Source organism: Tursiops truncatus, chromosome 6 (assembly GCF_011762595.2).
Source record: "Tursiops truncatus isolate mTurTru1 chromosome 6, mTurTru1.mat.Y, whole genome shotgun sequence".
NCBI classification, from domain to species: Eukaryota; Metazoa; Chordata; class Mammalia; order Artiodactyla; family Delphinidae; genus Tursiops; species Tursiops truncatus.
The window spans coordinates 101,633,609-101,650,900 of record NC_047039.1 but is presented as its reverse complement, the minus strand read 5'-3'; the positions used below and the strand labels follow the sequence as shown (position 1 = coordinate 101,650,900).

The 17,292-nt window shown below is 44.3% G+C and overlaps 1 protein-coding gene across 8 annotated transcripts in view; it reads left to right on the top strand.

The window, feature by feature from the left end:
* Positions 1-17,292, top strand: part of CDK5RAP2 (CDK5 regulatory subunit associated protein 2) — a 181,417-nt gene that overhangs the window by 69,847 nt on the left and 94,278 nt on the right. For 6 of the 8 annotated variants that reach the window (XM_073806488.1, XM_073806489.1, XM_073806485.1 and 3 more), the window contains 3 exons: positions 12,426-12,596; positions 14,688-14,747; positions 16,353-16,493. In XM_073806488.1, the coding sequence (XP_073662589.1) occupies positions 12,426-12,596; positions 14,688-14,747; positions 16,353-16,493 (372 nt within the window). The remainder of the gene's footprint in view (positions 1-12,425; positions 12,597-14,687; positions 14,748-16,352; positions 16,494-17,292) is intronic. The other 2 variants (XM_073806487.1, XM_073806484.1) reach the window with 1 other exon arrangement.

The following is a 17,292-nucleotide window of genomic DNA, read 5'->3' as shown; positions in this document are numbered from 1 at the left end:
CTCTCTGACAGGCGCTGCTGACTCATAACTGTGTTCTGCCTTTTCACCAGTCCAGGCAACAAAGCTGTAAATTTCTTCGTTGATCAGCACTCACCTCTCCTCTGAAGAAAGTGCTCGTCTGTTCCTTTTCAACTGATTAATCCCTCTAGGAAGGGCGTCAGAACCCTTTTTGAGTGACAGGCCCTGGGTGTGAGTGGCTCCTGCGTGGGCCTGCTGGGGAAGCTGGTTTAGAAGGCTGTTCCCATCACTTTTCACAGGGAATTGCTATCGTGTCTCTGGGGTGCAAACAGAGAGGCTTTCCCTTATCTCTGGTTCTTCCTTCATCATTTCTGTGCTAGGCTCTGTCCTGGGCACTGAGAGTACAGGACTGAATCAAGTTAGACACAGTCTCTGAAGGAATCTAGTAGAGAAATATAAAAGAAATGCAGACAAGAGCTGACTAAAGTATAGCATGATGAGGGCTGATAGAGGGATGGCCCAAGTGCTTTGGGAGCACAGAGAATGCAGCTGTGCTGAGAGAGGTGCCAGGGAGGGGGAGGGAGGCTTCACAGAAGGGGTGGGTTTGAGCTGAGACCTGAAGGCTAAGTAGCAGTTTGCCTGGGGGTGAGGGGGACAGGAGGTGGAAATGCATTCCTGGTAGAGGGAAGGCCTGTGCAAAGGCTGGGGCATGAATGAGCCTGGCACAGGGGGAGCGGGGAGGGGGCTGGAGGAGAGGGCAGGTGGGGTTTTAGAGACGTGTGGTGCCTCGCCTGGCGCCTGACAGCTGGGCCTCGCCCCCGCACAGCTTGCGCTTCAGCACCTTTGTCCGTTCGTTCTTCCCCAGCTTCCTGGTGGAGCCTACACGGAGCTCCCTGCTCAGAACTGCACTGCTCGCAGCCAGTACCACGCATGTTTGTTGGTCTCTTTGGCAAGGACTGTCTCATTTCAGTGGTTTCTGTTTATTTATTTTTTGAGCATATGAATTCTTTGTTCAAATGAACTCTTCTGGAGAGAAAACATAGAAAAGTGGAGCTGCTCAGGGTGGGGTGGGGTGAGGTAGCAGGCCTGGGAGCCCCTCTCTCCCCACCTCGTTCCGCTCCTGCCTCAGCCCCCAGCAGCCATGCAGCTCCATAGAGCGTGGCTGGAACGCCAGTATCTCCTGCTAATTCTGGAGATTCTTACATCACTGAGTCCCTGTAGCTCATTAAGATTTTGGAGAAGTTTCCTTTGTATATTTAAAGGTAACCACTGAGCACTTTGACAAGCTTTCTCACAGTGAAACCTGATAAGATGGAAATTTGATGGATGAGAACCTTCTCTTTCTCCATCTGGCTAGAGATAAAACAAACCAGCTGCCTGGAGAAGGAAGTGTGAGGGCCTGGCTTTTCATTTCTAACGTGATTCTAAGATTACAGGGATATTTTATTTTTCATACAGCCCACTTAAAAAGAAAAAAAAAACGGCCCTGAGAGAGCTCTGATATGCAAAGGCAACGCTCAGCTCAGTGTTGGCCCAGAGTGTGCCTGGGAATCTTCAAGGAATATGGCCCATTTGGGTGGAAACTGAGGCAGCTCAGTTCATGGCATCATGCAGACTCGCTGGGGCCATTCTCACTTTAAAGCAGGATGGTGGTCTGGTGTAGGATAAGGGTCTTCAAACTTTTTCCCCTTGTCTTTTTGTTCAGAAGCAAGTAAACAAATGTACGTAAGGGAGCTCTGCAGATTCCTGCATTAAAACCAAATATAAATTTCCATGCTTTTCCCCAGCCAACCGACTCAGTTTCTGGAGGAAGGCCCGGGAACATGTAGTTAGATGATGCTGAGAGCCGGCCAGGCTTGGGCATTGCTAATCCGAGGGCTTCGCAAGTTCGGTTTGAAAAACCACTAGTTTAGTAAAAAGAACACAGATAGACCTGGTTTTAAATCCTGATTCCACCACTTTTTACTTTGGTTAAGTTGCTTGAGCTCTCTGAACTGCAGTTTCCTGATTGGTACAATGGGTGTAATCAGAACCTCTACTCTGTAGGGCTGCTGTGAGAGGTGGATGAGGTGTGATGGAGGTAAAGTGCCCAGCACTCTCCGAAGTGCTGTAGAGGTTTATAGAATAAAGTGGTGGGTAACATTTTGGGAGGATGATTGCTGAGGGCCAGAGTAATCAGGGAGGGCTTTGTTCGAAGGGGTGGCCCTTGGATTGGCCCTTGTAGGATAAGCGTGCTGTCTCCAGGCAGAACTGGGGAGATTTTACTATTTTGTTTCCAGATGGAGGGGACGGGCTGGAGGCAGGTGGGGGCCTGGAGTGCTGGTGGAGCAGTTGGGTGAGATAAGGCTAGATGGAAGGTAAGCTGGAGCTGCTGGAGGGAGCCCACCGGAGGGAGCCCAGAGTGACTGCTTGTTAGGAGGCTTCGTCCTGCAGTTAACTCAGAGTCCCTGAAGGGTTCTGGGCAGAGAGGTAATGATCAAAGGAATGCATGTGGTTTGGTGGGTGAACGCAGTCAGGAGAGCACTTAGACAGCGGTTGCCGTTGACCAGATGGGAGCCACGTGCTGAAGAAGGCAGTGCGGTGGGCTGGAGGGAGGGAGGGGGTGCTTCTCTCTCTGCCCCCAGTGCTTCAGCTTCGCCCATCCTGCCTTCTGATGCCTCCTCCAGGGAGGAGGAGGGGCTGATCTGGTTAATCAGAGTCCAGGATATTCACTGGGCCGTCCTCGCTCCTGGGTTACTGTACCTTAAGAACACAGCTTCTGGATTCTTCCGCTTTCCTGCTGCAGACCTAGCCAGGCTTGGCCCTTGCTGGGCTGGCTGACGTCCTCATTTCCTCAGTCGTCTTCTTTTTCCACTTCTGCCTCTACTTGAGTAAGAGGACTCCGATGGCTCCCTTAAGCTGCATATCCCCTCCCTGTTCCCCCCACCCCTGCCTGCCCCCCCCGAAAAAAAAATAAACAGCCCTCAATTTTATTAGAAAGCTCTACTGTGGTTATGAGATTGTCCAGACTTGTACTTTGCTTCTCAGTCTGCAATTGTTTCCTATGTTCAGTGCCTCTGAGAACTCTGGGGGTGTGGGGAGGGCAGTAGGAGTGGATGGCAGGGCAGGACTTGGGCACTCGTGGCCATGTAGGAGCAGCAGAACCTCACTCTTCATCTCTCACGGGCTCTGTGTGGAGGATGTGCTGGACCTTCAGGCCTGGGTCTCCTGTTGGATGAGGAGGTGTGTGTGAGAGGCAGGGGGAAGAGCTGAACCTTGGATGGCGACGCTGTGCCCAGACGAGGAAGCGTGGGAAGAGAGGTCGTTCTGGAGCGGGGGTTGGGGGCTGTAGGGAGAGGCGGAGGTGACACAGTATTGTCTCCTGGGCACCTGCTTCTGTGCCGGGCACCCATCTCTCAATTAACCCTCCAAGGATGCTAGGAATCTATATTAGTATCTCCATTTACTGGAAAGGAAACAAAGATTTAAGTTATCTATCTCTGGCCGCACAGCTAGTTAGCAGTAGAGCCAGGATTCAAGACTAGGTCTGCCTGTCTTCACAGCCCAGAAATATTGAAGGAGGTTTGGGGAAACCACCCAAGTTTATCAATTTTCATTTCTGATTGTTTTGCTCAGGCGAGACATGCCGTTTCCATACCTCCCCTAAACATTTATTATAACTCTGCTGGTGCCGAGCCCGTGAGCCCATCAGCTGTCTCTGTGTTGCCATGGCAGCCACTCCTCCTCAAGGCCACCTTGGCACACATTTCCCCCCTCCCTGCACTGGTCCTTTGACTTCAAGCCTTCTCCGACTGCTCTTCATGTGAGGTCCAAGATCCTTGGTCCTGCCTCGTTCATTAGCTGGTTTATTCCATCCATCCCGAGGCCTTGAGAAACTATAAAATTAGCTCCGGGGAGTGGACTGTTGACCAGTGGAAGCCCGTGTCGCAGGGTGGTTTTATACTTTCTTTGGTTTTACCAGTAGTGCAGCTGAGTGGGAAGAGTACAGAATGTGAGGTCAAACTGACTTGGGTTTGAATTTCAGCACCAGAACTTTCTTGTTATAAAGCTTTGTGAAAATCTTTCAGTCTCTACAAGCCCTAGGCTCTTCTCTGTAAACACAGGACTAATAATACTTACTGTGTAGGCAGTTTTAAGGGTTAGAGATGTTTTATGTGAAAATGCCTTGGCCTTGGTAAATAGTAGTTCTGTTACTAAGCTTATAAGAAGAGAAACAGTTTGTACCCTTTGGTGTCCTGACTTTCCTTGAACTCCTGATTTACGCTGAGAGCGCTCTACCCCCCAAAATGTACACATGAACAAATTTCCATGGACTCCCAGGGACCGACCTGTTCAGTGGCCCTCAGGTTAAGAACCCCCCAATCTGGAGGAATGACAAAACTATACGTCCTTGGTGGGATCCTGGAGCAGGTATGTTGTTTTCACGTTGTCAGCTCTATTAGGTTGAGGGATATATGGGGGAGAAAAGCAACAACATAGTGGCTTTTATCACGTAAAACATGTAAGAAGTTGTTAACCTAGGTTGCTGAATTAAAAAAAAAAAAAAAGAACTGGAGAATGGAATAAATGATTGCCGAACACACGCACATAGACAAAAACTTGACCAGACATCAAAATACGGGTCTGATAGGTGTTTTGTAAAGGAGGGAACTGAATCTGGGAAATGATGTTAAGTGGACCTGTAATTACTGTGCACATGAGCAGCGTATACTTTTTACTTAGCATAATACACACATATTTTAAAATTAAAAAGTAGACAGGATCTTTCTAGGATGGCAGGTGAATTTATTGTGAATTTAAAGATGTACCTAAGTGGCTTAACAAAAGATGTCATTGTCCCTTTCTCAGCAGTTTTCAGGGGGAGGTTTGTTTAAAAGCAAGTGTCAGATGACCACTGAGTGGATTGGGATCATTGCATTAGTGGCTGATAACGAAGAAATCCAAACCCTTGTCATTGTGTGGAAGCGAACTGAGAGGCTTGGAATCAGACAGGTGCTGTCCCTTAGCGACTGTGGTTTTGGGAGAATTACTTTACCTATCTGGACCTGTTTCCTCGTTTATAAAATGGGAGCAGTCCCATCTACTTCCTTCATTTATTCAGTCGTCCAACAGATATTTACTGAGTGCTGTTTTGGTTATCTGTTGCTACATAACAAATTACCCCTGAACTTGGTGTCTCAAAACATTACCATTTTATTATATCTCATGATTTTGTGGCTTAAGGGTTTGGGCAGGGCTCAGCTGGGTGATTTGCTGCTCTCCATGGCCCAGGTCACTCATGGCATTCAGCTGGTGGATGGGCTGGTCTGGAGGATCCATAACTCTTCACTCACATGTCTGCTACCTTTTGGGGGATGGCTGGAAAGCTGACACAGCTGGGATTGTCAACTGGAGACCTGTGTGTGGCCTCTCCAACATGGCAGCATTAGGGTAGTCGTGCTTTTTGGATGGTGACTCATAGTTCCAAGAGACACGAGTTGGAGGCTGCCAGTTTCTTAAAGCCTGGACCCAGAAACTGGCTTAGTGTCACTTCTGCCGTATTCTGTTGGTCATGGTAGTCACCGCACTGCCCAGACTTAATAGGAGGGGACACAGACGCCACACCTTTCAATGGGAAGGTCAAAGAATTTATGGCTATCTTAAATCTGCCATGAGTGCCTACTATGTGCCAGGTACCATTCTAGGTGCTGGAGATAAAACAGTAAACAAAATACACAAAAATCCCTGCTTTCATGGTAGGGGAGACCACAACCAAAACATACACATAATTAAACACCGTATTAGCAGATGCTATGAGGAAGAATAATGAAGGGAAGGGATACGGGGAGTGAGGTTGCGGTGGGACTTGTGGTGGTGATTTTAGGTGGGCCGGGCTTGGGAAGACTGGACTGAGAAGGTGACATTTGAGCTCAGACTTGATGGAAGTGAGGGAGCAGCCTTGGGGAATTTTCCAGGCAGGGAGAGGGGCGAGTAGAAGAGCCTTGAGCTGGGAGTGTACGTGGTATGTAAGAGAGACGGCAAGAAAGCCGGGTTTGCCAGAGCGGAACAAGTGAGGGGAGAGCAGCAGAAGAGGTCAGCGAGGTAGTGGGGGTCCAGGTGGAGTAAAGCCTTGCAGGCCACGTGGGTTGTGAAGGTTACGTGGGTTAATGCGATTTGACATACCGCAGCTTTCCTACCAGTGGAACCCAGGCGTGGGCGGTCCCAGGCGTGGGCGGTCCCGGGGCGGCCCCAGGCTACTGCCCACCAGCCACGGCTGCTCCTCTGCGCTTGGGCCCCGTCCTCGTTTGGACTAGGACAGCTCGCTAAGCGGTCAGGAAGGCAAGACGATCACGAAACGTTCATCATCTGCCTGTTCTCTGGTAGCATTAGTAAGACAGATGGACTTTGTCCTGGTGGCCTTTCTGATGTCGGGGGACTGTGAGAGTGTGCGAGTGTGTGTGTGTGCTTGTGTACGCTCACCGTGGGCGGCGATTCTTGAGAGATCGGCTTTTCCTTAGAACCGTCCTCGAAACTACTTTCATGAATGGCTAAAGACAGTTTGCACAAGGGGAAATCTAGATAATCGGATATATCAAAGCTGATGGTGGGGGCCATTAGAGACATGTGCATTCAAACCCTTTGAAGGGCCATCTGATACCAATTAAATTAGCAAAGATTTAAGAAAATAGTGCTGGTGAGATTGCGGTGAAACAGGAAACGTAGGCTTTGTTGGTGGCATCTCAGCCACTGTCTTTTGGGAAGAAAGTGAATTCTTTTGTAGAGAGAATCCTCGAACCATGCTTATTATTATTACTCTTTGGTCTAGTAATTCCACTCTTGGAGATTTAGCCTAAGAAAACAAACCAGAAGTTAGAAAAAACCTGTTTTATGCACAGAGCTGTTCTTTGCTCTATTCCCCGTAAGAGCAGACAGAGACGGTGGGGAAGTAGGAGAGGTAGGATACTCTCATTAAAATGGGTAGATAGGAAGATTGTGCATCACCCGGTGGCCTCATCTAGCCTTTCTCCTGGACTCAGAGGAGGAGAGCCAAGTCGTCAGCTCAGGCGCAGCAGCTCCGGGGACCTCCGTCTTTTGTACTTTTTTTTTTTAATAATTATTTTCTGGACGTTATACTCTTAAACTTTTCTTTTTAACTTCTAAGATTTTTTCTTTCTGTGTCATCATTGTTTAATTGGCGTGTGCTCTTTGTAGCTCATGGTGTAATGGAATAAAGTAACATTTTTGGGAAAAAATCCAAACCAAAGTTAAAATTGTATAAAAATTATGGCTGCAGATGGACAGGGGCTGACAGGAACGTCTGCAGTGGGAAAATGTCTTAATTTGTTGGCCCAACTGTATTGTGGGAGAATGTTTTTATTCTTTAGCTTTAGAATTCTGTTACTGTTGCCTTATAATAAGATCTTCTTTCCTCCCTCTAGAATTGAATTTCTGTTTACATTTATAATTCACGATAGGTTCTTGGTCCCGTTGTTTTGGATTAAAGGCTTAGGACAATCTTATCATCATCTGTTTGCCCAAGAAAAAGAGTAACATTTAATCTTTGAAGTGGTTTCTCTCTTTTTAAAAAACGTTACTTTAAAAATGTTTACTTTATCCCCCATTATGAATGTGGTCTATACTTAGTATAAAATGTTTTAAAAATTGAGAAAAAATAATTGAAAAGATCATCCATGGACTTCCCTGGTGGTGCAGTGGTTGAGAGTCCGCCTGCTGATGCAGGGGACACGGGTTCGTGCCCCGGTCCGGGAGGATCCCACATGCCGCGGAGCGACTAGTCCCGTGAGCCATGGCCGCTGAGCCTGCGTGTCCGGAGCCTTGCTCTGCAACGGGAGAGGCCACAGCAGTGAGAGGCCCGCGTACCACAAAAAAAAAAAAGATCATCCATAATCATGTGTTTTGGTAATTTCTTTCGGGTTTTTAATCATTACTTTAAAAAAAGTACTTACTAAAGAAAAACGCAAATGCATTGAAAAGGAGAGAGGATAGTACATTGACCCTCTGGTAATTGTCACCCAGCTCAGCACTCATAAACTCATAGCCAACCTTGTTTCGTCTGTACCCTCCTCCCAACTCCCTCTCTTTCAACACTCAAGTATTTTAAGCAATTCCCAGGCATATTATTTTGTTGGTTTTTCGATATGTTAAAAAAATTTTTTTTTCCACTTCAGAAAGATTAATAATTTCTTAATATTACCAACTAGCCAATTAATGTTTAGATTTCCCTGTCTTATTTAAAAATTGTTGTAAAACAGTTTGTTCAAATCATGATCTGGACGTTGTACTGATTGATAAGTCTCTTTTTTTAAAAGTTTTACTTTTGAAATAATTTTAGACATAAAGATTCGAAATAATAACAGAGTTCCCATGTATCCTTTGTCCCGCTTCCCTAATGTTCACGTTTCACATAACTGTGGAACACTCAACAGAATCAGGAGATGAACACTGATACAATATTGTTATCTGCAGACTGTATTTGAATTTTGCCAGTTCTCCCATTAATGCCCCTTTTCTGGTCCAGGATCCACATTGCCTTTAATTGTCATGTCTCCTTAGTTTTGTCTAATCTGGGACAGTTGCTCAAGTCATTGTCTTTTGTGCCCTTGACTCCTTTGAAGAGTACTGATCAGTTATCTTGTTACTGTCCCTCAGTTTGGGCTTGTCTGATGTTTCTCTCATGATTAGATTGAGGTTATACATTTTTGGCAAGAATAGCATAGACGAGATATGTCATATCTGGAGGTGCATAATGTCAGTCCATCTTATTTCTGGTGCAGTTAGTGTTGGTCACTTGGTTAAGGTGGGGGTCTCCTGGGTTTCTCCGCAGTAAAGTTACTATTTTCCATTTGTGATAAGTATTTTGGGGGAAATACTTTGACACTATGTAAATGTCTTGTTTCTCCTCATACTTTTAAGCATCTTATTGATGACCCTTACCTACAACAGTCATTACTGTGGTGTTTGCTTAGTGGTGATTTTCCATCGTTCCTTCTACACTTATTAGTTGTAATTCTACTGTAAGGAAGGGCTGCCCCTTCTCCTGCAGTTGTTTATTGTATAGTTGTTTATATCAGTATGGACTCATGGATATTTGTTCTGTTCTGTAGGTTGTTAAGCTGTTACTATCGTGTTTTATTTTCTTGTTCAGATTGGCCCAGATATGGCCATTGGGAACTCCTTCAAATTGATTCCTGTGTCTTTAACATTTCTTGAGCACTTCCATACTTGTTAGGGTCACAGGATGTCCTGGACTCTTCTTGTATTTTCCCTAACCCAATCCTGGAATCAACCATTTCTCTAAGGATCTCTGGTTTCTTTTATTGGAGAATGATATTTAGGAACCAAGATCTGAATGACAGGTATCCTCATTACTACTGGGGTGTCAGTACTTCTAGGCCTTGGCAGTAGACAGAGCTTGAAAATATGTTTGCATACATGCACATACACATCTGTATTTATTTCTATGTCCATCTCTGTGTGTGAGCAAGTGTGCGTGTGTTTGTGTGTGCGTATTAAGAAAAGGAAGCTAGAATGAACTCAGAATGAATCAGTAGAATCTGTATGAATTTGTGAGTTCACACTAGCCTTCCCTAACTTTCTTAATTATTATTTAATCTACAGGTTATCTCTCCTTTTTTTTCTTTGAAATTTATTTGTTGAATAAGTTGGGTCCTTTGTCCTTTATTGTTTTCCACATTCTGGATTTTGCTGATTGTATTTTTGTAACGTCATTCAACTTGTTTCTCTGCTGACTTTCATTTCTAGTAAATTGGTAGTTAGATAAGGTGCACGATCAAATTCAGGTTTAATTTTTTGGCAAGATCACACCATAGGTGGTCATTTGTACTTCCAGCAGGAGGTACACTGTATCTGCTAGTCCCTGTTTTTGTGATGTTACTAGCCGTGGATGATTGCTTGCAAAATGGTGATAATCTAATTTCATCATTCCTTCTTCTTTTATAGCTGTATACTTGTATGAAGAAAAATTTGTTTTTCATTGTCTATTTAGTTACTCTGGGGTGTAGTTCATACAAGAAAGACAACGGAAGAATTCCCTAAAACCTTCTAAAGGTGACTGTATTAGTTTCCTGTTGCTGCTGTAACAAATCACCACACCCTTGGCCGCTTACCAACACACACCTGCCCTGTGGTTCTGGAAGTCAGAAACCTGAAATGGGTCTTACCATGGCAGGGCTGTGTTCCTTCTAAAGGCTCCAGGAGAAGATCCATTGCCTTGCTTTTTCCAGCTTCTAGAGGCTGTCTGCACATCTAGACCCGTGACTCCCATCTATCTTCAGAGCCAGCAATGGCTGGTGGAGTCTTTTTCGTGCTTCCCTCTTCCACTTTTAAGGATCCTTGATTATATTGGGCCCACCTGGATAATCTCTCTATTTTAAGGTCAGCTGATTAGCCATCTCCATTCCATCTTCAACTTTTATTACCCTGTAATTCAGCATAGTCGGAGATTCTGGGGGTTAGGATGTGAACATCTTTGGGGGGCCGTAATTCTGCCTATCACAGTGACCAAAAGGTTTTTTATTTTTTAATTATTATGAACTCATAGCTTTTTAACATTTTTGATGTATTTTAATTCATTGTCATTATCCTTGATATTCTAATTGTCCTATCTTTCGACAGTGAAAAAGCTCATTCGAGTTGAATCCTGAGTTCTCTGGACGTGAATGTGTAGTCTTTGACAGCTTCCTTCCTTTCTGACATGATAAGATGTCTGAGCTCATACTATATATTCCTGCCCCAGGCCTGGAATCATCCCTTTCTATAAGGCAAACTCTGGTGTGATTTAGAATCCCCTGGAGGGCTTATTAAAACACAGCTTGTTGGGCCCTCCCTCCCTCCCTTCAGAGTTTCTGATTTAATAGGTGTGGGTTAGGGCCCAGTGATTTGCATTTGGGGTTCCCAGGTGCTGCTGCTAACTCCGTTCTAGGGACTACACTTTGGGAACCACTGTTTTAAAGAACCCTGTTGGTTTTTTGTGGTGAGCAATGATATTTAGAGACTACAGCCTGCATGCTAGGAAGGATACTGATTCTAGGCTTCTTCAGTGAAAGGAAAGAAATAAAATGTAAGTTCATATTCGTATTTCCAATTCAAATTGAGAATTACATGTTTTAACTTCTTTTATATTTGTATTTGTTTTCTCTGAGGCTTGGTTCTTATGATAGTGATAATTACTTATTTAATAAATATGTATACATCTGTGCACACAGTTTCAGAGTAACAATACGAATATTATTTCCTGCAACATGATTACTGAAAGCAGTTTACGATTTTTGCAGCAGTCCCTTTGACATTGGAGAAATATCCCACTAGGGGTGTACAAATTAGTCTGCTTTTACGTTACTGAGATCATTCCTGTCTGGTTGGTTAACCAGTCACCTTGATACACAGTTAAATTCTTTTTCTGTTTCTTTTGCTTTTAGTTTTAGGAGATTATTATTTTATTTTTAAAATAATTATCTAAACATTTAAACAACTTCACTGGCACATCTGTAAAATGAGTCTACTCTCTCCTGTACCTTGTTCTCTCCTTTTCTGTGTAGGCAGCCATTATTTATGGTTAAATAAATGGCAGTATGCTAGACATACTTTTTTTTTCTCTTGGGGTCCACACCACTTTCCACCCCACATGCCCACCTGCGCAATATGTTTAGAAGATTACTTGAGGGCGGGATATTTGTAGAGTCCTCATTCCTTTTCCTTTATAGCTTCAGAGTGCTCCGCTGTGAGAATGCACCAGAGTTTGTTCCTCCGTGGGTGGACATCCGGGTTGTTTCCAGCCTTTTGCTGTTACGAATAGTGCTTCAATATTATAAATAGTACAGATTTTGAGGTAGTTAAAAATCACACTGTATACTGTTTGTTTTCTGTTTTTTTCCTTAACAATATAACATCAGCATTTTCCATGTTATTATAAATGTCATTTTTTAAGACAGTTTTTTTTCTGATTATGAAAGTAATACAGACTTAGAGATTTTAGAAACTCAGAAAAATGAAAATCAATGCAAAGTCACCCATAATCGCTCTACTTGGGGATACTGTCATTATTTTGGTGTGTTTCCCCATAGCCTTGACAATATTTTGTGTGAACGCTTAGAAAACAATCGCATCATATTACATAGTATCCTGCTTTGTTTTTACTCGTAATTGTGATTTTTTTATACCATATGCTTTTTATAATTAATTCTCTGTTGCTAGATTTAGACATTTAGTTTCTTTCTGGTTTTTCAGTATTGTTAATAATTTTGTGATAAATGTCTGTGCATTGAAGCTTTCCCCAAATTTATTATTCTTAAAAGTTGGTTTTTATAAGACTTTAAATGAGAAGGAAGCTCACGTTTGTTAAATATATCTATTTAGCTTGCTCTCTTACAGCAGTAAGGTAAACAGGTGAAAGATTACCTTGAAACTTTTGTCAAGTAAATTCCATTTTTTCTTTTTTCTTCTGGTAGGACCTTAGAAATGAAGTTGAGAAATTACGCAGTGAAGTGAATGAAAGAGAGAAAGCAGTGGAGAATCGTTACAAGAGTCTTTTGAATGAAAGTAATAAAAAATTGCACAGTCAAGAGCAAGTGATCAGAAGTCTAACAGAAAGTGCCAGTCAGAAGGACTTGTTGCTTCAGGTACCACAACAGTTTTTCTTTTGTATTTAAATCTTTTGACTTCGGCATAGGTTTTTTTTGTTTTGCTTTGTTTTTTAAACTTTTTGACAGGAATGCTTATAAAAAGGTAAGGCTGGGCAAAAAAAGACTGTGGTCTTCACTGTTATTTATCGGAGCGCTGTAGAGCTTTCTTTATGCCATTTGGACCTCAGCCACCAGGGAGGTAAGTTTGTAGAAATGAAAGCTTCGAGAAGAGAAGGGAGTTGTCCTGGGTCACGTGACTAGTAAACGGCAGGGCCTGATTCAGGCCCTGGCCTGCTTTACTCTAGCGCCAGCCTTCTGCTGCGGTCCTGGCTTTCCTTTGTGCCATGCTGTCTCACTCCTCTGTATTTTTCTTCTATCTGTTCCTTTTTTGTCATGGACTACCCTTATCATTTGATGGTATATTGGATTTTTGATTCAGCTCAGAATTACGGGTAACCATGGTGGAGTGAACATGCGTGTTTAACACTGCTTCCTCCTGAAGCCTCATTAACGTGACGGTGAAGGGGTGAAAAGGTATAAACGCACAGGACCAGGAGAATGGGAATGGTGGAAGGGCAGGTTGCTGTTTGAATGATAAGTGGTAACTACATAAGATTCAGCTTTCTCCCGTCTGCCTCATGTCTTGGGGATGAAAAGCCAACAAGAAGAAGCTGATTAATCCTACAGAACCCAGGAAGGCTCAGCGGGCAGTGGGGGTACCTGGTACCTTTGTCAGCAACAGAGGTTGCTGGAATGCTGGGCAGTTAGGTGGCCTTATTGTCACCAGCACTATATGGGAGGTTTACTCTGGGGGGACCTTAAACCAGAGAAGCTCTGGCCTGGGGCTCACCAGGTGCAGCTGAAAACAGGAGTGGATCCCTCAGTGAGAAGGAGTGGAAGTGTGCGTACCAGCACGGAGAGTCCTCTGTGGACCCAGAAGACTGAAAGATGCTGACTGACAGTAGGGGGTCCTTCAACCAAGCAGCCGAGTCCCCGCCTGATCACCTCACAGTGAGGCTGCCGTTGAGGTACCTTTTCCACACTCACAGAGCTTCTGGACACTTCTACCCTTAAAGATACGTGGGTGGCCCGAGTTCCTCAAACAGGAGAAAAGCGTCTAAGAGGAAAGACAAAGACAGAACAAAGCTACGTAGAGGAAACAAACAGTGGAGGCGGAGAAGAAAACTAGACAGCTTTTCAAAAAACTCAGTACTGTAACATCTTCAGATAAGAAATGAGTTCGGGATCTGATAAAAAAGATATTTGGGAAAAAGAGGGATGACCTTATTGGAAATTGGAAGTATGATTACAGATATAAAGAGTCTAATAAAAGAGTTAGAAAAGTTGCACGAGAGTCAAGTACATCTTCCAGAAAATATAGTTAAACACAGAAACAAACAAAAAGATGAGCAAATGAGAGAAGAAAGATAAGAAAATCAGAGGCTCGAGTCAAGGGCTCCAATATATGACGAACAAAAGTTCCAGAAAGATAGAAGAGGCAAAGCAGAGGGAAGGAAAAGTTCAAAGTAATAGGAGAAAACTTTTCAGAATGCAAGGGCAGATATCTCTACCTTGAAAGGGCCTGCTCTGTTTCTGGCACGGTGAATGAAGAAAGACATCTATCGCAATTTCACAATCCTGTGTCATTGTGAAATTTCAGAACACAGGGGCAAAGAGAGGATCTGAAAGGCTTCCAGAGAGAGGAAAATAATAGGTCCCATACAAAGGATCCAGACCCGAAATGACATCAGAATTCTCAGCAGCAACATTGAAAGCCAGGGGAGGGAGGGAGACGCAAGAGGGAAGAGATATGGGAACATATGCATATGTATAACTGATTCACTTTGTTATAAAGCAGAAACTAACACAGCATTGTAAAGCAATTACACCCCAATAAAGATGTTAAAAAAAAAAAAGAACCTTGGAAGCCAGGAGACAGGAGAGCAGTGCTTTCAGGGTTTTGAGGAAAAGTGGTTTCCAGTCTAGCATTCTGTAGTCAGCCAAGCTGGCAGCAAGAATGAGGGCAGAATAAAGGCAATTTCAGGTATTTGATGCCTAAACTCATCTGCCTCCATGTGCTCCTTGCAGGAAACTGCTGGAGGACGAGTCCGTACAAACGAGGAAGTAACACAGAATGGGATCCAGAAAGTAGGGAATTCACCTGGCATGTGGGGAAGGGAGATCCCAGCCACTTACGCAGAAGCCCAGATTTGCGCCGTTGAGGGAGGGCTTAGTTGGGATTTTTTCAAGAAACTGAAATAGAGCCCATCATTTACCTGATGTGTCTTGACTCCATGTAGAAGAATTTATAAGTTTGGAGATAAATTAACACTAAGTACATAATTCAGTTTTATGAACTAAGTAAACACAACAAAGCAGTTGTTGCTAATTCCAAGAAAAGCAAGGAATTAAACATGAATGGAAATGTCGCCATGGAACACCATTTGGCTGGGCTGTGGACAGTATGTGCGTGGCCATAATCACGTAAATGCAGAATGTTGATTTAACCAAAATCGTGATGTAACTATTAGGAAAAGCGTCGGGGGGTGGATGATGTGAGAGCTGCATCCTTAAACTTCTATGACAGGAGCCAGTTAATAAAATCTAACCTTAGGAAATCAAGCCATGTGAGCATAGGAGCGCAGTGTAGAAACATGGAAGTAAATAACAGAAATCAGTAGAGTCAAAAGCGGTTTTTTTCTGCGAGTGGGACTCAGAGGTGAGAAGTGGCGAGCTAGGGGTGGCTGTTCCCTTCTAAGCCTTGTGGGCCCGTTTGTTAATGTGTATGTATAGTTGGACTTCTAAGAAATAAAAATGAAAATTGTAACTCAAGCACAACTGTATGATGGTAATTCTAGAATTTCTGTTTTGGTTATTTGATTCCCAGTGCTTCCTGTTACAGTTCAATGGGTTTTTACAAAAAATTGCTTCTACTTTCTTGTTTGTGTTCAGCTATTTTAGAAATGTTTGACTTGATGAGTTAGTTCTGATGGGTGATTAGGAATGAGATGAGGTTCTCACCCTTAATTTCCCACAGAGAGTGGACGGACACCTAGTGCAGGAGTTACCAGGTTTTAAATTGTTAGGAATAGATTTCTGTGCTTGAATTTGGCCAAAAGACCAGAGAAGTGGTTTCCAGGCCTGTAGTATCGTTGGATGTGACCTCGTCTGAAGGAGCTGGTGAACTGGGCTGTATGGTGTCTCATCGTGAAGGAGGAGCTTTCACCTGTGACCAGACCCCCAAAGTAGTTGCAGTCTTGCCTTTTTCTTCCTGGAAGTCAAATCTCCTCGTAGATATGGACGGTTCAAGTTTTGTCAAATTTGTAATGTTTCAGGAGTGCCTAGACTTTGTTGGGTTTTGATACACGGTCCCTCTAATCACTGCACTAACCCTGTAGCATGGGAAACAGAATCACACCCTGGCCAAGGAGGACCCAGGATTGGAGCCTGGGTCGTGGGGCCAGAGCCTGGGCTTCGTCTTCTGTACCCGCTGGGAGGTGTCCCAGTGGTGGCGAGAGGGGAGGTTTGTAATGACTGCCACGGTCCTTGCCTGTGCCTTGCTGGCGTGCTGCGCTCCTGGTTGTAATAATGCACAAAGGGATTGCATTACCATTTGTAAGTGCCTAATATGTGGGGATGGTGGAAATTGTTTAAATTGTGAAAAACAGTAAATCTTCCCTTAAAGAGTTTGGGACCATCGCTTAGTATTTTTTTCTTGATGACAACTTCCTTATGATTTGTTTTCTTCCTTAGAAATTCAGTGAAAAAGACTTGGAAGCAATACAGCAGAACCGTTATTTAATGACTGCGGGGGATCTCGATTTCAGGAGTGAAGACTTAATAACAGAAAAGTGCTCTTCTCAGTCACCAGGCAGCAAAAGCATCTTCTCCGAGGTAAGCCCGCCTGAAATTGGACATTCACATGCAAATTCATATCCTTTCCTGACACATATTTGATGACTCCTCTGACCTGAAGATCCTCCAAGGCCCTTGTGCTGGTAAATGAGCTTACAGCAGGTAGGAGGAGGGGTTCTCAGTCTTTCCTCCTTACAGATTAGTATCCTTCAGCTGAGTGTTAGTATTTGCACTGCTCGGGAAACCGAGAAACTAGAGCTTGTTCAAAGATGAGCCTCATGTTTGCCCTCCTGGGGGCAACTCTCTCAAGAACTCTGTAATCTCGAGGTAAGAACATTTTCCAGTTGAACATTTCCATGCACACCTACAAGGGCACAGCAGGCCCTCCGTGATCTGGCCCCAAGCTAGCTCTCCATTCTCCTTTTCTTTCATTCCCCATCATCTCTAACAACACCTCACTTCCTGCAGATTCCCGAAAACTCCGTGTTTGTACCTCTCTGTGCCTTTGCACATGCTGTTCCATCTGCCTGGAATGCCTTCTTCTTCCTTGTTGACCTGGTGGCTCCTGCACACCCCTAGGGCTGCCGCTCTGGTGTCACCTTCTCTGGGCTCCTTGCCTGGCCTGCTGAATGCGACGTCTCCTTGTCCACCCCCTTGTGCGGCACTTTGCACATCCATCCACCGTAGCGCTTAGCCCTTGGGTTGACGTTACGGAGCCGCCTTGGTGCTTCCCCTCCCTGGAGCCCTGCGCACCCCAGGAGGCACCTCAGGGGAAGGGAACTGGTGTTCGTGTGTGAATCCCAGTGTCTGGCTCAGTGGACGTTTGTTGATTGAATGA